At 47.5% G+C, this 20,864-nt stretch overlaps 1 protein-coding gene across 4 annotated transcripts in view; it reads right to left on the bottom strand.

Annotated features, from left to right (window-relative positions):
• Positions 1-1,244: 1,244 nt before the first annotated feature.
• The window catches only part of MKNK1 (MAPK interacting serine/threonine kinase 1), a 45,890-nt gene continuing 26,270 nt past the window's right edge, over positions 1,245-20,864 (bottom strand). For 2 of the 4 annotated variants that reach the window (XM_070368115.1, XM_005894229.3), the window contains 8 exons: positions 19,838-19,911; positions 17,654-17,758; positions 12,115-12,170; positions 7,662-7,757; positions 5,962-6,156; positions 5,142-5,306; positions 3,903-3,946; positions 1,245-2,572 (listed from right to left, as the gene is read on the bottom strand). In XM_070368115.1, coding sequence (XP_070224216.1) covers positions 2,323-2,572; positions 3,903-3,946; positions 5,142-5,306; positions 5,962-6,156; positions 7,662-7,757; positions 12,115-12,170; positions 17,654-17,758; positions 19,838-19,911 — 985 coding nt within the window. In that variant the 3' untranslated portion in view covers positions 1,245-2,322. The remainder of the gene's footprint in view (positions 2,573-3,902; positions 3,947-5,141; positions 5,307-5,961; positions 6,157-7,661; positions 7,758-12,114; positions 12,171-17,653; positions 17,759-19,837; positions 19,912-20,864) is intronic. The other 2 variants (XM_070368116.1, XM_070368117.1) reach the window with 2 other exon arrangements.

Below are 20,864 nucleotides of genomic sequence, written 5' to 3'. Positions count from 1 at the left end.
TGGTCCAGGAAGCTCCCATAAGTCACACCCTGCTGGGCCAACCTGGAGGACTGACCAGAGTGGGGTTGGAGTCTAGAGACAAGACTCACACCCTGGTTCCCAGTCTCCAGGGACAGGGAGACTTAGAGTCAAAAGGCTCAGAGTCTGTAGGCCTGTTTATCCAGCCCATCCCACGTTGGGTAGATGAAGGGATGCAAGGATGGCAAGGGTTCCTGCAAAGAAATGACCATCATCAGAAAGTACATCCTCGTCACCACGGACGGTTCACAGTGTACAACAGCTGGCAGCCTGGCCCATGACTCGCCCCCACAGCAAAGAGCCCTGCACCCCGTCTTGGCTTCCAGCTCTCCCAGGGAGAAGAGCTAGCAGCAGAGCCCAGTTGACTGCCCTGACACTCGGACCTCCCTCTGCCAGCTCCTTGGGAATTTCTTTTTTTGAAAATTTGTACCTTTAAATATTAAAAAAAAATTTTTTTTAATTATTTGGCTGGATCAGTTTTTCATTGCATCATGCAGACCTTTTGTTGTGGCACATGGACTCGCTAGCTGTGGCACATGGTCAGGAGCGCCTGGGCTCAGAAGTTGTGGCAGGTAGGCTTGGTTGCTCTTCAGCATGTGGGATCTTAATTCCCCGACTAGGGATCAAATTCACATCCTCCTTGGGAATTTCTAACAGCCCTTCCCAAACAGCCCTCTGAGTCTGGTTCTGAGGATTACTAGGGCAATGGGCACAGAAGCCCTCTGCTAGACAAACACATGGATGGAGGTGCCGTTTTTCTTTGTTGCCAACTCTGGGAGGACAAACACAGTCCTGGGCACACAATGGAGCCTCGAGGAAGTCTCAGTGCTGCTTCAGACAGGGGACTCTGCTCTGCTTGGGTGGGTGGGCTGGGCTGGGGACAGGGTACACCTGTCGAAGTGCTCTTTGAGGTTAACTTGCATGAAGGCTGCTGACACAGCCTCTTCCACCCGATGGGAGATCCTAAAAGGCAGAGGCTGCTTCCTACTTCTCTCTGGGTCCTGGCACAGAGTAAGAGATTGACAGATGGTAGGTGAATTTCATTTCCTCACTTAAAAAAGAGAAGCAATGATCTCTCCTTCACCTTGTGTCATGGATCCAATGAACTGCTGTATTTAGACGTCTTGACAAGAGGCACTCCACCCCCTTGGCTAGACTCAGCCCCTCTCCAGAAGGTCTGTCTCCTTTTCAGGACTGCAGGTGAAGAAAGGACCACCAGGAAGACACCAGAATTGAAAACAGTTTTATTAAAATAAGTGCAATGTGTTCTTGCACCGTATAAACATGACATATGCAAATCAATTTTCTTGGGTAACTAAGCAGCTCAGCTATCTGATGCTGGATATGCCTCTGTGCTCACCAGCAGCGGACACCACTTGGCTCCAACCAGGGTGGCTGGGCAGCCTCCAAACTCGCACCACATCAGGCACAGAGCTCCTCACTGCCCCAGACCTGCACTGCCCTCCGCAACAGGCCCGAGGGAGGAAGCAGCAGACAAACTGGTCTCTAAGTCACTCATTGTCTGAACAGCTTAAAACCAGTTAAGAGTAACAGAAATAGCTGATTAACATCTTCCAAATGCATGGACATTCAGGAGAGAAGGGTGAGTGCCAAGAGCTCTGGAAAGTCCATGGGCTCATAGGGGGAGTTAAAAGTCTCATCTCTGCTGGAAGAGTGTGGTTAAAAACAAACAAACAAAAAACCCGCATCTTTAAAAACAAAATAATACTGACTTTAGCAGCAACCCCAAACAAGGAAGATGATAAATGAGGGACACATTTCGGTCACAGCAAAGAAAGATTATGTGCTTCTCTGCGCCATCGACTGGAAGACTGATCTGGCTTCCTGAATTGAGGGGACGGCTTCGATTAGCCATGGGGGAGGACATCCGGAGGACACAGGAAGGTGGAAGGACCGCCAGAGCGGGTGACAGTGCGGTGAGAGGGAAGAGCCTCTGTCAATGGACGCTTCTCAAGGCTGGCTCCCTGAAGGCCGCAGCCCCAGCCCTACAGCTGCCTGGCGGTGAGAGTGGGCTGGATCCTCCATCCACGGGTGGGTGAGCAGGTGGGTAGGAGCCCAGTGAAGAGACGTCCCTGCCGCAGGCCATTATGCAAAGTGACAAGTGATTGCTTTCCTTTTCAAAGACGACCCTCCCCCACTTTGGAAAAAGCTTTTTCCATGAGGACTCTGGGGACAGGAGGATGAGAGCCTTCATGGAGGAAAAGGCCTGGACGGAGCTGCACAGCAGGCCTCTCATAGGTTTCCAGGGTGGCAGGGCCTGGCAGGCCTGGGGCCCAGAGTGGGTCAGGGCGCTGGTGTTGTGGGTGTCGGGCTAGGTGGCGCATCTCCACTGCGACCTGCCTGGGCCAGCGCCCTCCGTCGGGCCAGGCGAGACTTGGAGGGAGGGGAGAGCTTCACAGAGCAGAGGCCCTCAGCCAGCGCCTCGGACTCCTCGGCCAGCTTGTTCTGCTCGTTCTCCTCGTGCTGAGACAGCTGGCGGTTAAGGGCGATGGCCTCAGCCGCAAAGAGCGTCAGGTCCATTGTGCTGCTATTCCTGCAGGGATGGGGGAGAGGAGTACGGAACAGAGGGAGGCAGGGTTCAGCGGGGTCCGCTGGCCAGCTCCCCTACACCTGCCCCAGCTGCTGCGGTTCTGTGCTCCCACTGGACTTTTCCGAGCTGGCACAGGTTGCTCTTCCCAAAGAGATTCTTGCATGGGTTTGGAATCTGACTCACTGGGACTAGAGAGGCTTTGAGCCTCAAGGACAGTCTCTGGACTTAAGAGCTGGGACAAACGCTCCCTTCTATCCAGAGCCCCCTCTTCTGAGCTCTCAGGGCTCTGCACACAGCTCCATCAGAGGAAGGGCCACGGCACATGAAACTCACCCACATACATCCCTCTCCGTCAGGATAGGGGGTTCCAAGAGCAGGGGCTATGCCTTTATGTCTGAGTCCCAGAACCCGGCTCTGGGTTTGCTGAACCAGTATTCTAAGGTGGACCTGAGGTTTGGAGCCTCGAAGATTCTTGATGCAGCTCTACAGAGTCAGGGAGGAACCCAAGTTGGACTCAAATGATTTGTGACTATAAAGTAAAAGACTTCCCTGTTTAGTTCTGAGAAAATGGCCAGGAGGTTGGCTCCCAGAGTCTTTAGCCCTGGCTCTTGAGAAATAGGGAGTGCTCACTGGGAACACGATCTGGTGTTAAAAGGCACTAGTGTCAAATGGATCTGGTTCAAAGTCTCACTCCCTAGGCTACTGGGTGTATGCGTGTGTGCTTAGTCATGTCTGACTCTTTGCAGCCCTATGGACTGCACCCTTAAGTTAACTTCTATTCTTCAGTTTTCTCATCTATAAAATGGGAGCAATAGGAACATCCCTCTTTTAAACTTATTGTAAAGCTTATGGGATACAACACATGCAAAGCCCTTAGTACAAAACCTGGTGGGTGGTATTTCTTATACAGTGGCTGTTATTATTGTCTGTCTAGTAGTGTATATGACTCTTGGTCCCTCTGCCTTACAGGGCCCTGGATTTCTGCTACTTTTAACAACCCCCTGCAGTAGAAGGAAACCTTGGTGTGTTTTGGGCTGTAAATAGTGATTTCCAGTTACGAATCATGAGGATCCACAAAACAGGTTTTTCTTCTGCAAACAGCCTAGGGAGGGATATTAAAGATATTGGGGCAGGGCAAACCAGGTGGAAGAGAAGAGAGGGAGCAGATTTACTGTAGAGGGAGACAAGGAAGAGAAGCGGGAAGAGGGAGGCCAGACATCTGAGCTTAGAGATGGGCTCCACGTCCCCCACCTTGGCCCCAGCATGGCTGAGAGCTTGAAGGAAAAGTTAAAGCCAAATGAAGAAGGGAGTTGAGTGTGACAGGAGCATTTACCTCTGGAGGACTTGCGGCGTGGGGAGTCCCCTTTCTGGAGCTTGCTAGAACGGGAAGGACAGATGTGTGGGTAAGCACTGCCCCCTCTTTCAAGTGCGGCCCCTACCCAAGCCAGCAGAGGGGGCAGCTTACTAGAGCTTCGGGCCCAGCACAGGGACTTGCCCAGGCATGCAGGCAGAGTCAGACCTTCCAAGGAGACAGCAAGCAAGGTACAGCACCCAACCCAGCTGCCTCTGCATGGAGAGCCCTCTCTCTCTCTCCCTGGTGAAGTCCTAATCACCCTCTGAGACCCCAGCTCCAGGTCACATCCCCGTGAGGCATTCACCTTGTCCTACTGCCCCCCAACCCCTGTCCCAAGCAGAGGTGGGTCTTTGTCCTGTGGTGCCCTGAGCACTTTAGATAAGCATCTGCCACCCTATCCTCATGTCCCCTTGGTTCCCTCTCCCCATCAGAGCATGAAGACAGGACCCTGGTCCTGCTCCTCCCACTACTGCCGGAGCGTGTCATGTGGCAGATGCTCAGTATAGACAGCAGCTCCTGGGTGGCTGGGAATTAGCCACTTGGAGACCCATGGATTGGGTCCCCACTTGTAACTGGGGCTGGCAACCAGCCCCAGGGTCAAGGGCCTGGCAGACCAACGAGACAGTAAGATCACAGGAGGTCTGGCAGACCCCTTGGAGGGACAGGGTCTGCTATCATGATTAACTGAGGAGGATGCTTAACAATGTTTTCGAGTGAAAACTTGGATCCTTCCTTGGGGAAAACAGCAGCATGTGCCTCTCAGGAAAGCTGCAGCCAGACCCCAGCACCAGGAGGAGAAGTTATGAGCCCCCAGTGCAGCTGCACAGCAAGCAGGGTGGCTAGGCCCTGCTTTTGCACACTCTCAGGTAGTGGCACTTCTGTGTAAGTGGCAGTGCTCCCAGCCAGGCTGCTCCCTGGGCTGTGTGCCTCTGCCAAGGGTGGGAAGCATGTGGTGAATCTCCTAGAGGCTTCTGTCCATTCCAGAGACACATGGGTCACCTAGGGGCTTAGTGTGTGGTCAAGGTTAGGTCCAAGTCAGTGATATCTGTAAGGGGTCAGCATGGGGTGAGGTCAGAGGTCAGTTCAGTTCTCTATGCACAGGGGATGAAGCTGCCATCCGACTCCCCTCAGCTGAGGTCAGCCACCAGGATGTGAGAGCTTCCTCATGGTTTCGCTGCAGGCCTGAAGAGGTGGATGCACTCTCCCTGGGTAACTCACCCCCTGCACCCATGGGTGCTGAAGAACTTGGGCAGCGCTCAGTCTCTGCTTCGCATCTCGGACCAGGAGCTTGGAGATGAGGTCTTTGGCCTCGTTGGAGATGTGAGCCCAGTCCTTGTCAGGAAACTCATACTTGCCTTTCTGGATGCTCTCAAACAGCTTGTTCTAGGTAAAGAAGATTCCTCCTGAGGCCATAGCAGCCAGGGGGTGGGCAGGGTGTACCTGTCATGGTCTGATCATATGGATCCAATCGCCCTCAGCTGCAGGTGCAGCTGGTGGCCCGGGTAATTCCCGCCAGGGCTCCTTCCCCAGCCCCTCCCCTCCCCTGAATTGTCAAACTGCACAGAACACGCTGGGTGGGTGCGATGGCTATACTACTTGGGCGGCCGGGTGGGCGGCTAGTGAGGAACGAGCAACCAGAGAATAGCGCCCAGTTCCTCAGCCCTCCGTCCAGATCCCTGGGCTCCTCTCCCCCCCACCATCATCCTTATCCATCCTCCTCCTCCCTCGACATATGCAGCTGTTACAAACCTCCTGTCTTCAATCGTCTTGTTCCTTCTACTTGCATTTTGTGCCTCTCCTCCCCTGGGGCCAGACTCTGCCCCTAAGACTCACTCAGCTCAGGAGTGATCTTCTCTAACAACCTCCCCTGAACTCCTCAGTGGCTAAGGGCCTGATTATCTCCATCTCACCTGATGGCTGCCCTTGGCCAGAGAGGGACAGGGCACGATCCACCTGCTTCCGGATCAGGCACAAGCACCGAGCCCTGTCCTGCTTGGCCTCCCACAACCCCTGACCCCGCAGCAGGCCCTGGGCTCACCTGGCACACTGTGCAGACCTCTCCCCGGTCCCAGCCACAGTCAGCCCCACAGTGACCCACAAAGGGCGGGTAGCCGCTCAGCATGATGTAGAGGACCACGCCCAGGCTCCACAGGTCACAGCGCTTGTCGTAAAAAGTGGCCTCGTCCGTGAAGACCTCCACCACCTCGGGGGCCATGTACTCTGCAGAGCCGCACTGTGGGGGCCAGACATGGGGAAGGGGGAATGGCAGAGAAGAGACGGGCTCAGTCCAGGGAGAGGACTGTGATGGGACTTGAGTGAGAGGATGGAGTTGCAGAGGAAGAAGCTGTCAGGAAAGTCAGCCAGAGAGCTTGCTAGGTGCCACCAAGGCACTTAGAAAAGCTGGGTCACTGGACATTTGACACCTGAGTCCTAGCATTCTCTATGATCCACAGCCCGGTTAGTTCCAGGTCACCCCTATGATCTTCTCAGGTATGCAGTATGCAGAGACCCTTGGTCAAGAAGCTCCAGGCATCTCTCCCTGCACTGGCTCTCCGCACACAGTCACACAGTGAGCAGGTACTGCCATGTCCCGGGAGCATAGCTCTCAGAAGACGGCCAATTCCATAAAGCAAGGATTTCTTCAAGTGAAGTCCTGCCAAACCTCCCTGCTAGCTTTGAGCATTCTGTAAGAATTTAGAATTAAGACACCATCAAAGCTAGGAGAGCTCTTAGAACAAAGCCAATCTCCTCAGGTCTCCCATTTACGGAGGTGAAACCAAGGACTAGAATGGGACGGGGGTTTGTTCAATACATCAGTAGCAAACTAGGACAAGAAACCAGGATTCCTTCCTCCCATCCTTGCACAGAAAGCTGCTGATAAAAACAAAATAAATTCCTTTTACTCCCCTCTTCATTATTGCAGGCTCACTGGGAGACAACCCTCCTCCCAACTCCCAACATACAAGACTAATTTGGTGGGAAGATGGCGAGTGCAGAAAGGACATTTTCTTTGTTATTGGCAATTAGAGTTAATGACTTTGAAAACAGGGTACCTCAGTGTGGTAGAAGCTAATACAGAAACATCTCTAATAATGTTGCTTAGGATGAGACACGGGCATATTTAATCACAAGTCTTAAAAAAACATTATAAGGAAAACTCACTTATGAAGCATGCAGATCTCAAAAGAACTATATAATAATTAGAGTATAGCCAGTATGTACAAGACATGTCTGAGGAAGAAATAGCTTCCAGCAGCCCATCTGGGGAGGAAATGGGAAGTGAGAGAAGCAACAGGATAACTTGGCCAGGCTTACGTGCAGAGAGTCTGGACCTCTCAGTTCTCACCACACCACAGAGACATTCCTCATCCTCACCACAAAGTGGATGTGCCCCAACTCTGTGGTGGGAATGGGAGCTGTCCACACGCCATGAGCAAAAGGGTGGGCCTGGGAGTAGTGCCTGTCACCTGGGACAGGGGTCAGGACTCAGCCAGTTCTTATAGATACAACTTGTCTCCTCATTAGCAGTGCACCCATCCCAAACTAAAAGCTCCAATGTCAGTTTCATTGAGTAGGGGAGGGGTGGGGGATTGGGGGTGGTTATCAAGACAAGAAGTCAGGCTAAGCAACTTAGGTAGCAGTAGATACACTTGGTTTCCCTTCCCCAGCCCTCAGTCTGTCTCCAGAGCTTTGGGGACAGGAGCTCAGGAGAGGGCACAGGTGCCCGGCCATACATACTGGAGTAGTCAGCTCTGGTGTGGTTATGGGGGTGCAGGAGTTGTTCAATTTCACCCCACTGCCCAAGTCAAAGTCACAGATCTTCACTGGAGACACCTGAGAAGGAGAGCAGGAAGCAAAGTTACAAAGAGGAGCAACCGAAGAGCATGAGGAGACAGCATGTGTGGGTACAGTCATGCGGCCGCCACACTGGAGCCCAGCTTTACCTGCGGTCATTTTCCCCTCCTTGAGTGAACTAGAGATCACCTGAGTGTCTGTCCTAAGGTGTCCTCTTCCCCGTGCTCTTTCCTTATTTCCTGACTAGGGGAAAATGTGTGTACCACCTGGGGTCAGACTGTTGTGGACTTGCTAGAAGACAGGAGCAAACCTATGGACTTCCTGCCAACAGTGCAGGCTGCAACTCAGAAGTTAAGAGAACTTAGTATGTGTCCCCTAAGTATGAACTATCCCTTGTAGCTCATTCACTGCAGGGCAAAGGAGTTTTGCACAAAACCCTTGACCACTTCAGGTGGCTTGGGGTGACTGACCAGGTTTTGCTTGCTTGGGGCTTTGTTGATTTAAGCATTGAAAGTTCTATGTTCCAGGAAATCCCTCAGGCTAGGAGGGCTGGTCATTCTGGGCAGCAGCAATGTAGCAGCCCAGCTCCCCTAGACTGGACACTGCACCTCAGGCGGCAAACGGCACAGATCATCTCTGCAGCCACGTGAGGCCACTGTGCACACACGTGGTGTGGGAATGGTCTGCGAGGTGGAAGCAGCACAGTGGGTGAGTCAAAGTGCCAGTCCTCACTCACTATTTGCCTGCTATGCCTTCTCCCCTCCCTTCCTTGGCTCTCCCTTATAGTCTACCCTTCCCCTTTTCCTTTTCACTTAGTTTCTCTTGTGGTTAAAATACTGGGTTGGCCACGAAGTTCATTTAACCCAAATGAACTTTGTGGCCAATCCAATATATATAATATAAATTTTAACTATTTTTAAGTTTACAATTCAGTAGCATTAATTATACTCATACTGTTGTGCAACCATTACCAGTGTCTTTCCAAAACCCTCACATCACTTCAAACTGAAACTCTGTATACATTAAGCAATAAATTATTCCCCCTCTCTCCAGCCTTAGTAACATCTAACCTACTTTCTGTCTCTATGAATTTGCCTATTCCAGATATTTCATTAAATGGAATCACACAAAATTTGTCCTTTTGTGTCCAGATGGTTCATCCAAGTGGTAGCATGTGTCAGAATATCATTCCGTTTTACAGGTGAACAATATTCCAATTGTATGGATATACCACATTTTGTTCACCCATTCATCTGTTGATGGGCACTTGGATTGTTTCCAGCTCTGGCTATTGTGATTAGTGCTGCTATGAACACTGGTGTTCAAGTCTCTGTTTTCAACCCTTTTAGGTATATACACAGGTGTGAAATTGCTGAGTGTTACGGTAATGCTATGCTTAGCTTTTTGAAGAACTGCCAAACTTTTTCACAGTGGTTGCACCATTTTCACTCTCACCAGCAATGGGCAAGAGTTCCAATTTCCCTACATACTCATCAATATCAGGTAAGGCTTTATGGGGGTCCTTGCTGCAGCAAGGGGGAGCAAAAACAAGCAACAAATTCTCCTGTTTACTCACCCCCAAGGGCATGGTGAGCTTGTTCCCTAACGGGGTGAAGGTAGGACGTGTGTCCAGGAGTCAGGCAGGAGAGGTGGCTTAAGTGGTTTTGTTTACCTCTTAGGTGGCATCTCATCAACACTTTTTATTTTCTGTTTTCTGTATTATAACCATCCTAGTAGATGTGAGGTGGTATCTCACTGTGGTTTTGATTTGCATTCCCCTGATGACTAAGGGTTAGAAGAAGCACAAGCTGGAATCAAGATTGCTGGGAGAAATATCAATAACCTCAGATATGCAGATGACACCACCCTTCTGGCAGAAAGTGAAGAGGAACTAAAAAGCCTCTTGATGAAAGTGAAAGAGGACAGTGAAAAAGTTGGCTTAAAGCTCAACATTCAGAAAATGAAGATCATGGCATCTGGTCCCATCACTTCCTGGGAAATAGATGGGGAAACAGTGGAAACAGTGTCAGTCTTTATTTTTTTGGGCTCCAAAATCACTGCAGATGGTGACTGCAGCCATGAAATTAAAAGACACTTACTCCTTGGAAGGACAGTTATGACCAACCTAGATAACATACTGAAAAGCAGAGATGTTACTTTGCCAACAAAGGTCCGTCTAGTCAAGGCTATGGTTTTTCCAGTGGTCATGAATGGATGTGAGAGTTGGACTGTGAAGAAAGCTGAGCGCCAAAAATTGATGCTTTTGAACTGTGCTGTTGGAGAAGACTCTTGAGAGTCCTTTGGACTGCAAGGAGATCCAACCAGTCCATCCTAAAGGAGATCAGGCCTGGGTGTTCATTGGAAGGACTGATGCTGAAGCTGAAACTCCAATACTTTGGCCACCTCATGCGAAGAGCTGACTCACTGGAAAAGACCCTGATGCTGGGAGGGATTGGGGGCAGGAGGAGAAGGGGACGACAGAGGATGAGATGGCTGGATGGCATCACTGACTCGATGGACATGAATTTGAGTGAACTTTGGGAGTTGGTGATGGACAGGGAGGCCTGGTGTGCTGCGATTCACGGGGTTGCAAAGAGTCGGACACAACTGAGTGACTGAACTGAACTGATGACTAAGGATGTTGAACATCTTTTCTTACTGGCCATTTGTATACCTTCTTTGGAGAAATGTCTTTTCAAGTTCTTTGCTCATTTTTTAATTACATTGTCTTTTTGATGTTGAGTTTTAGAAGTTCTTTACATATTTTGGATATTAAATCCTTATCAGATATGTGATTTGCAATATTTTCTCCCATTTGTGGGTTGCTTTTTCACTTTCTTGATGATGTCATTTGACACTTAGTCTCTTTTAATTTTCATTTTTCAACCATAAAAAGGGGCAACAAACCTGTGTTATGAAGATCAAATGAAACAAAGGATACAAAAGTACACTGTAAATCAGAGGTGCTATGACAGAGTGGTTCAGAGCACCAGTGGAGTCCGGGATCAGACTACCTTAGCTTTAATCTCTGAAAGTGTTAGTTGCTTAGTCATGTCTGACTCTTTGTGACCCCACAGACTGTAGCCCACTAGGCTTCTCTGTTCATTGAATTTTCCAGGCAAGAATATTGGAGTGGGTTGCCATTCTCTTCTCCAAGTTTTAATTTCTGCTACTTATCAACTGAGTGACTTTGGGCAATTTCTTACTCTATCTAAACTTCAGTTTCCTCATCTCCACAAAATGAAAATAATAGTATCTACCTCATGAGATTTTATAAAAACTAGGTGAAATAAGTGTAAGTGCCTGGCGCAATGTAAGTACTCAAAAAATGTTAAACATAATTATTAATATTAACCATAATTATAATCATGATAAATTATAGTTTTATGCCAGAGCAATGGACAGGAAGCCACAAGCTCTTATTTGAGTGAATTTATTTCTATCTCCCACAAAAGCATTCTAGTAGCAGGCTGATTCACATGTTCCCTCACAGTCATTCCTTATTTATGAGCTCTCTCCGAATCCATTCCAAGACACGTGTATCGTGAATATGTACATGTATACACACAGAGCGAGGAATGTGGGCCATCAAAATAACCCATGCTTAAACTCTCCTAACAAAGAATCTGTCAAATTCACATATGCTTATGGAAATGCAAACACTTCCATTTAGTAACAGCTTAAGATAAAGATTAAAATAGGTTGCATTTGGGGACTTCCTTGGTGGTCCAGTGGTTAAGAATCTGCCTGCAAATGAACATGGGTTCAATCCCTGGTCCAGAAACTAAGATCCCATATGCAGTGGGGCAACTAAGCCCACACACAGCAAACCACCAAGGCCGTGAGCCAGCACAGCCAAAAATAGGTAAATAAATCCAATAGCTTAAAAAGAATAGGTTGCATTTGTTCAACACCAAGTATAAATGTCTTCTTTTTAATGGGTACCTTTGGAAATAAAAATGGAAGCAGAAACCCTTTTTAAGAACTTGCTTCCTAACTATAGCTTGTAGTGGTAGACGATAGCAGGCATACATTCTATAACATAAACGTCATTCACAAGCCAAGATTTGCTTGATATAAGATCGAATTGTTGTTTGACTCACATCTACTGCTCTAAACGTAGGTGCAGTGGACTAGAAAACAATCACTGTGTTTAGGTCTCATACATTTTACAAATTCTTAGGTTTACGGCAACTTGCTCATAAAGAACACAGAAGGGCCCAGGACTAGCCCTGCCTGGGACGTAGAAACACTACATATTAGGATAAGACTCTCACGTGTCTGTAACAGTCAGTTCAACTGAGGCTGAGAGAGCCGCTGATGATTTACACTGAAAGTAAGGATGGCTTCCCTGCATCTGTGTCAACTGTGACACCCCAAATCAGGCCCCAGGTACCTTTTCTGGAGATTCACACAGTATATTTTCTGGCTTCAGATCACGATGAGCAATGCCTGAAATGACAAAGAACAAAGAAATGGTTAACATATACACACAATTATCAAACATTCCACACACAATTAATTTTTTCCAAATGCTGTTGTTCGCAGATTAATTCCCAATTATGGTACATTAAAAAATCAACGAGCTACAGGAGTCAGAAGTAACCAGAGACACAAACAGAAAGCCCAGTTGATTCTGCAAGTTCTTCTGAAGCAGAAGCTTTAGAAGTCTGGCAGGGATAAGAAAGGCTAAATGAATCCCAGCTAGCCCACCTCTCAGCACTGCACTGCCAACCCTGAGTAAGCAGCCTAATACGAACCAGAGCAAAGAGCCCTCCAAACAGCCCTGCTTGGAACAGCAGTGAAGAAATAATTAGTGTCTTGTTTAAGAGCATCTCAGGGGGCTGGAACTACTTTACCTCATTTCTTATTGTGTGGCCAACTTAAAAAAAAAAAAGATTCCTTCAGTAGGACTCCCTGAATATTCAGAGGATTGAGAGTTAGTTAACAAATCTCCCAAAGCTTGTCTGACTCCCTTCTTACTTGCTCTGCATGTAGAAGACAGTCCTATCAGAAGGTCAGCAAGGACTGCTCTGGCCCAAGGGTGCTGTTCTTAAGAACCTCCCCTGTATTTTAGGCTTCCCTGGTGGCTCAGTGGAAAGAATCTGCCTGCCCCGACTCCAGTACTCTTGCCCGGAAATTCCCATGGACGGAGGAGCCTGGTGGGCTCCAGTCCATGGGGTCGCTAGGAGTTGGGCCCGACTGAGCACCTTCACTTTCACTTTTCACTTTCATGCATTGGAGAAGGAAATGGCAACCCACTCCGGTGTTCTTGCCTGGAGAATCCCAGGGACGGGGGAGCCTGGTGGGCTGCCATCTATGGGGTTGCACAGAGTCGGACACGACTGAAGCGACTTAGCAGCAGCAGCAGCCAATACAGCAGACATGGGTTCAATCCCTGGATTGGGAAGATCTCCCCTGGAGAGGAAACAACAACCCACTCCAGTATTCCTGCCTGAATAAGACCGTGGACAAAGGAGCCTGGCGGGCTAGTCCCCATGGGGTCAAAAAGGAGTAGGATGCGACTTAGGGACTAAACAACAACAATCCCTGCATTTTGGTTAGACCTCCTTGAAGGAGACTACAGGTAGCAGCTTACACGAGGCATTAAAAGCTGCTGACTTGGCCAACAAGGCATCTGAGGGTAAACCATATTCTAACCAAAGACACTGACAAAGACTCATGGCCATGGTATTTTAGTGCTGGACTAAGAAATCTCCCATTCCTTTTTCCTCCTGCAGAGTATATGGTGCAAAGATAGAAGAGCCGTAAAATAGAGTAAAAGTCCAACAGCTACTGCTTGGAAGTACTGGGAAGCAGCAGAGGATGCATGGAATAATGGAGAACAGCAGACTCTGCTTCACTATACCTCCCTTGCTGATGAACTTTGCCGGCAGCCCTCTGGCTTACTGGCAGGAGGAAGAGGTCCAGCCCACCGGACGCTCTTCACTAGGGAGGAAGAACCTAAGCTCCAGCAGGCTAAGTAACTTCATCAGTCACCTAATTGAATGAGAACCCAGAGCAACTCAGTCCAGGCTGCACAAATTGAGCCAGGCTGCAGCTTGCTGCACTAAAAGTGAAAGATATTTTCCATTACAGCAAGTGCTCCCACAGAAGGATCACAAGCCACACATGGAGCCTTACTCTTCAAATAGATGCCTGTGGCCCCGTCATCCCCCGGCCTGAGAACTAAGAGTCAGGCGATAATAATGGGCCTGCCTTGGTGAGCACACCGGCCATCGAGCTGCTTCAGTTCATTTCCCAGAGGTTGAGCTGCACTGTGTCCAGTATTTAACAGTATGGAACTTGTTTCAGGCTGACCCATTCTAGCCCAATTCATCTTTCAGGTGTGAAGTTATTTAGAAAACAGCCAAGTTCAGCTGCAAATCGTTTTTCATCCCCTCCAACTTCTAGTCACATGGGCAGCTGGCCATCTAGATGTTAACCAGCTCACTTCAGAACTCCTAAGACACCACCAGCCTCTGGTCCCTGTAGTGCATTCTGGTGAAAATAAATAAATAAATAAGAAATAAAACCACCTTTACCCCCCTCCAAGGTATGGATCTTGTAAAAAGCGTGACCCAGTTTTGCAATCTACCGAGGCTGCTTGGAGAGCAGTTGTAAATCTCTGTCAGGCAGGTGTTACGTACATGCATCCCAGCTTTCAGAAACAGAACTACTGCTATTCATCATGTTGTGCAAAGTACGGATGCCCCCTTCTAGGAATTTTCATCCCATGTGCAAGTCAGGCCCCTAGCGTGGGCATGGAGCAGTTTCCTCAGGCCCCAGAGGAAGTGAGGTGGATCAGTGAGCCTCCCCTCCTGCACACGCCTCACCAGCTGCACTGTATCACTGGCACAAAGCAGGATGCAGGAGCACCATGGCTGCAAGTGGACCTAAGCACTCCTGACCAACGAGCCTGGCCACTGTCACAGAAGTGAAAGGAGCAGAACTAAACCTCAAAGTATGCGCTCCACCCCCACCCCCAGAAGGCAGGATACTTTTCTTTAAGGAATTAGTATAAAGAGGAAAAATGCTGCCTGCCTGGTGGGGGTGGAGGGTAGAGGAAATATTTTTGAAGAACTACTGTGTGCCAAAAAAGCAAAATGGCTGTCTGGGGAGGCCTTACAAATAGCTGTGAAAAGAAGAGAAGCGAAAAGCAAAGGAGAAAAGGAAAGATATAAGCATCTGAAGGCAGAGTTCCAAAGAACAGCAAGGAGAGACAAGAAAGCCTTCCTCAGCGATCAACGCAAAGAAATAGAGGAAAACAACAGAATGGGAAAGACTAGAGATGTCTTCAAGAAAAGTAGAGATACCAAGGGAACATTTCATGCAAAGATGGGCTCCATAAAGGACAGAAATGGTATGGACCTAACAGAAGCAGAAGATATTAAGAAGAGGTGGCAAGAATACACCGAACTGTACAAAAAAGATCTTCACAACCCAGATAATCATGATGGTGTAATCACTCATCTAGAGCCAGACATCCTAGAATGTGAAGTCAAGTGGGCCTTAGAAAGCATCACTACGAACAAAGCTAATGGAGGTGATGGAATTCCAGTTGAGCTATTTCAAACCCTGAAAGATGATGCTGTGAAAGTGTTGCACTCAATATGCCAGCAAATTTGGAAAACTCAGCAGTGGCCACAGGACTGGAAAAGGTCAGTTTTCATTCCGATCCCAAAGGAAGGCAATGCCAAAGAATGCTCAAACTACCGCACAATTGCACTCATCTCACATGCTAGTAAAGTAATGATCAAAATTCTCCAAGCCAGGCTTCAGCAATACATGAACCGTGAACTTCCTGATGTTCAAGCTGGTTTTAGAAAAGGCAGAGGAACCAGAGATCAAATTGCCAACATCTGCTGGATCATGGAAAAAGCAAAAGTTTCAGAAAAACATCTATTTCTGCTTTATTGACTATGCCAAAGCCTTTGACTGTGTAGATCACAATAAACTGTGGAAAATTCTGAAAGAGATGGGAATACCAGACCACCTGACCTGCCTCCTGAGAAATCTGTATGCAGGTCAGGAAGCAACAGTTAGAACTGGACATGGAACAACAGACTGGTTCCAAATAGGAAAAGGAGTATGTCAAGGCTGTATATTGTCACCCTGCTTATTTAACTTCTATGCAGAGTACATTATGAGAAACACTGGACTGGAAGAAACACAAGCTGGAATCAAGATTGCTGGGAGAAATATCAATAACCTCAGATATGCAGATGACACCACCCTTATGGCAGAAAGTGAAGAGGAACTCAAAAGCCTCTTGATGAAAGTGAAAGAGGAGAGTGAAAAAGTTGGCTTAAAGCTCAACATTCAGAAAACAAAGATCATGGCATCCGGTCCCATCACTTCATGGGAAATAGATGGGGAAACAGTGGAAACAGTGTCAGACTTTATTTTTTTGGGCTCCAAAATCACTGCAGATGGTGACTGCAGCCATGAAATTAAAAGACGCTTACTCCTTGGAAGCAAAGTTATGACCAACCTAGATAGCATATTCAAATGCAGAGACATTACTTTGCCAACAAAGGTCCGTCTAGTCAAGGCTATGGTTTTTCCTGTGGTCATGTATGGATGTGAGAGTTGGACTGTGAAGAAGGCTGAGTGCTGAAGAATTGATGCTTTTGAAGTGTGGTGTTGGAGAAGACTCTTGAGAGTCCCTTGGACTGCAAGGAGATCCATCCAGTCCATTCTGAAGGAGATCAGCCCTGGGATTTCTTTGGAAGTAATGATGCTAAAGCTGAAACTCCAGTACTTTGGCCACCTCACGCGAAGAGTTGACTCATTGGAAAGGACTCTGATGCTGGGAGGGATTAGGGGCAGGAGGAGAAGGGGACAACAGAGGATGAGATGGCTGGATGGCATCACTGACTCGACGGACGTGAATCTGAGTGAACTCCGGGAGTTGGTGATGGACAGGGAGGCCTGGCGTGCTGCGATTCATGGGGTCACAAAGAGTCGGACACGACTGAGCGACTGAACTGAACTGATCTGAACTATGTGCCAGGCACTGTGCTCCACTGTTACATGTGTACAATACACACACAAGAGACATACAATTATGTAAGTGAACCGATATATATATATAAAAGACCTAGGACAGTGCCTGGCACATAACAAGTGCTACGTGTTAGCTACTGTTGATGATGTCATTATGATCTCTCTTATTTCTCACCACAGCTCTAGGAGGGAGCCACTGTTACTGCGAGAGAACATAGTTGGTAAAAAAAAAAGGTGAAGCCAGAATTCATTTTTGCCATGGTACTGCTGTTAGGCAAATTTTAAAATGTATGTGATAGTAAATATATTTCCAGAAATGTGAAAAGATATATTGTGCAAAAATATTTAATTGACTACAAAAGTTCTAGATAAGGAACCATACACTTAAGTGTAATTCAAACAATAGTAGCCTGCTATTTACTATCACAATCAATGTTCAACTCCAACTTACCATGTTAATAGAAAAATGCATTTCCCATTTATTGTGAACAAGATATAAAACTACACATATACTACCATGCCAATTTTGAAAAGAGAGATACAGGTGATATATTTTAAAACACTAGACTGAAAAATACCCAAATATTCAGCCTAGAATCTAGGTTGTATTATGCATGATTTTTGTATTCTTCATTAGTAAAGGAAAAGATCATTCATATACACACACTCAGACATCCCTTGTTCAACATGAAATCTATTTTTTCCCCTCCTTGCTCTTTCTCCTGCATCCCTAGCCTGCATAATAGCTCCACAACCACCTGCCATCCCCCTCAGAAGTGTAGGAGCCACCCTGGCCTGCCCCCTCACCGTCCTGGGTGTGCCTGCTAGCTGCACTAGCTCCCAGCCTTGTACCTGGCCTGCCCCTCTCCCTTGGCCCTCAGAGGCAACCAGCCCAACCCACGCACTAAGGCCAAGGCCCGGCTCACCCTTGGTGTGCAGGAAGTCAAGGGCGGCAGCGACATCCCGCACCACTCGGCTGGCTTCTCGCTCATTGAAGTGCTTCTGCTTCTGGATATGGGCCAGGATGGAGCCTGAAGAGCAGAGGGGGCAGAGAGAGCTGTCTTTTCAGGCTCTAGTAAGAATAGTACCTTCTCAGAGGCCAAGTTTTCAAAAGTTTCAGGTGGGGACACAGGCTTACTCATCACTGAATGTCCAGCACCAGTGTGGTATCTGGCACAGACCAGGTACCAGCACAAAACTGGACTGAACAGAACTGGACAGCTATCTTCTGCACCTGTCTATGATGAGTGCAGAAGGGCAGATGTGGAGCAGATCTGGCTTCTGAAATCGAAAAGAACTAAAAGTGACTCTACCTGGGGCTGGGGGCCTCTCTAGAGGAACTTTTCCTCCCTTGCATCTGAGCTCAGGTCCAAACAAGAGCACAGGCCTTCAGGTGGAAACGCCACACCTCTACTGGTTGTGTAAAGGTCTAGAAAAAGGGAAAAAACTGCTTTCTCGCCTGAAATTTCCCATTTATTATTATTATTGTTGCTGTTATTTTGTTGGCAATGGCTAATATTTATTGAGTAGTTGCTCTGTACCAAGCATTATGTGGTATTTTTTAAATAGATTATCTTATCCTCACTGCAACTGGACATAAATGTACACAACAGAGTAATCCTCACTAACCTGAAGCCAAAGAAGGTTAAGCAACTTGTTCCAGATCATGTATCAGTAAATGGTGGCGTCATCAGGACTCGAGCCCAGTAAATCTGGCCCCGGGGCCTGGGCAGACCTCTCCTCAGCAGGACTTGTGGTTTGACTGCTTGGGGGATAGGATTCCCTGAGCCAACCAATCACTCTTTTTCACCCACTGAGTCTGGCCTCAGCAGAGCTGTGCTCTGAGTGATATGGCTACAGATGAAGCCGGCTGCATCAAGCATCTCAGAACAGGTAATTCACAGTGCTAGTGTCGCTGGGTGAAGCGGGGCACACACAGGCATGAGCATATGGCTTGGTTCCATGTGGTCTGTGCTCACCACTGGAAGCCAGAATTTCTGGCCTGAAGGTGCTCTGTGTCCTACAAATGGCACATGTTTACTTATTATCTCTGGCTTTTGAAGTGGGAAGAGGATGAAAGATCTTTCACTTGCCAGAGTAAACAATCAAAGGATCCCAATACACTGTGGAACATTCTGAGAAAACTGGCTCTAGGTTAAGTCTTGGGCTTGCTCAAGTCTTGTTTCCAAATTTGTTAAAAGGGAAGGTGAAGAGTACGTGTCTACAATAGCCCCCAGGACACCCAATTATTTTAATAATATTAACAGCTGACATTTATTAAACCTTTACTGCCCACTGGGCACTGAGCTAAGCATTTCACATGAATTATCTCATTTAATCTTGACAGTGTTCCAAGGAAGTAAGAGCTGTCATTTCCCCTATTTACAGATTACAGAGAGTACCATTTGGAAAGGTTAGATGACTTGCTCAAGGTCACACAGCTAGTAAGAGATGGAGCTCCCTTAACCACCTAGCCCCTCCCCGTGTAGACCTCCACTCAGCTCCAGACATCCTCCTTAACCTTCACCTTGCAAATGTGACCTAGGGATGGGCGAGTGATAGGGAGGGAAGGGGCTTCTCTATGTCAGAAAAGCAACTTAAATATATATTCCAGCGATCATGTGTGTGGGTGATGGCAGTAGCAGTGGTGGTCAAGAATGGCATCTTTCCATCTGCAGGATGGCACTTCTCAAGCCTCCTTTCTATCCTGGTCTGTGTCCTAAACAATGTGTCCCTCCTTCTCCTCTGGTGAGCCTTTTTGCACTTCGCAGTGTATGTAAAAGCTTCTGCCCCATAATTAATTCCATTAAATAGTGAATATGTCATCAAAACAATAGATTGATAAATTGATGATGAAATATATCTATATATGAGCCCTATTATAATAAGAAGGCATTTATAGAATGTACATACCAATGACATTCTAAGTCCTGCAAAATGCTAATTATCATCCTTCCCTCCGGCCTCCCTTCTCCCAAATCAAGGGCAGTTTTAAGTCCTTCATCCTTTTTATTAGCTTGACTCATTTTAGAAGTCTCTGGGATTCATGATGGATGATCACTACCCTGGGTCTTAATCAGAAGTCCGAACACACGCTCAACAGTAAGTACCTCCTTGCAATTTCTCAAAGACCAAGTAAAACCTTGTGTCGTCTTCAAAGAACTCAATCAGCTCCAAAATGTGCCTTAAACAGGGAAAAATAGGAGGAAAAGAAAAAAGGGAAAATGGTGTTATAGATTGAAGCTCACTTTTAAATAGACAAAAAAAAAAACCACAAACAAACAGATGCTCTGTAATGGACAGAAATCAACTTGAAATCAGAATGCTTATTAAAGACCCAGGTTTAAGAAGTAGCCAATGGTGTTAGCAAGATTCAGGTCACCTTATCTTTCCATAATGTTTAGTCTCTGGTGTTTTCACCAAGTCTGTGCTGTCAAACCCCAACCCTAAAACCCACTAGGTAGAGTTATAAAAAAAAGTCCCGGTCACATTAAACTGAATAAAATCTGCAGCCGACTGGAAGCAATTGCGGCTAATAACACTGAATAGTAGGTGTGTGTCCTGGAGGCAAGCAGCAAATAATTACTTGCCCTCCCTCTTGCCCATAAATCACGGGGCAGTATTTACATTGCCTGGAGAAAATGGAAACATCTGTCAAATAGACTTGGGGCCTAACGTGGGCACCGCTAGCCCCTAACTGCTAAGCGCTACTTAATGAAACGGCCGCATTCCCCGCCACCATAGCACTTGTGGCCTTCCCCGGTGAGCACTCTCTGTCTGCCTGAGCATTACTGCGCTCTGCCAACAAGGTCGTCTTGTAACTCAGTAGGGAAGCCACCAGCCTGGATATCAGAGGTGTTGGGGGCTTTTTTTCTTTTAAAGAATGAAATAAACCAAGTAGAGTCTGTAACGCTGAACTCAGAAGCTGCAGGGCTGAAAATAAAAATCTGTCTCTCATAAAAAAATGCTGACCACTTTGGGACAGACATCAGGCTTTTACTAGCCAAAAGGCGTCCGAATAAGATGGCCAAAATGGCCTAATTTGAAAGAAGATTGTAGAGGCAGTGCCTGGAGTTAAATCAACAGCAGCCCCCTTCTTCCAAGCTTAATGACAAAGCCATCAATACCGGCCACTGG

The sequence above is a fragment of the Bos mutus genome, chromosome 3 (genome assembly GCF_027580195.1).
Source record: "Bos mutus isolate GX-2022 chromosome 3, NWIPB_WYAK_1.1, whole genome shotgun sequence".
Classification (NCBI taxonomy): domain Eukaryota; kingdom Metazoa; phylum Chordata; class Mammalia; order Artiodactyla; family Bovidae; genus Bos; species Bos mutus.
This window is presented reverse-complemented; position numbering and strand designations above follow the sequence as displayed.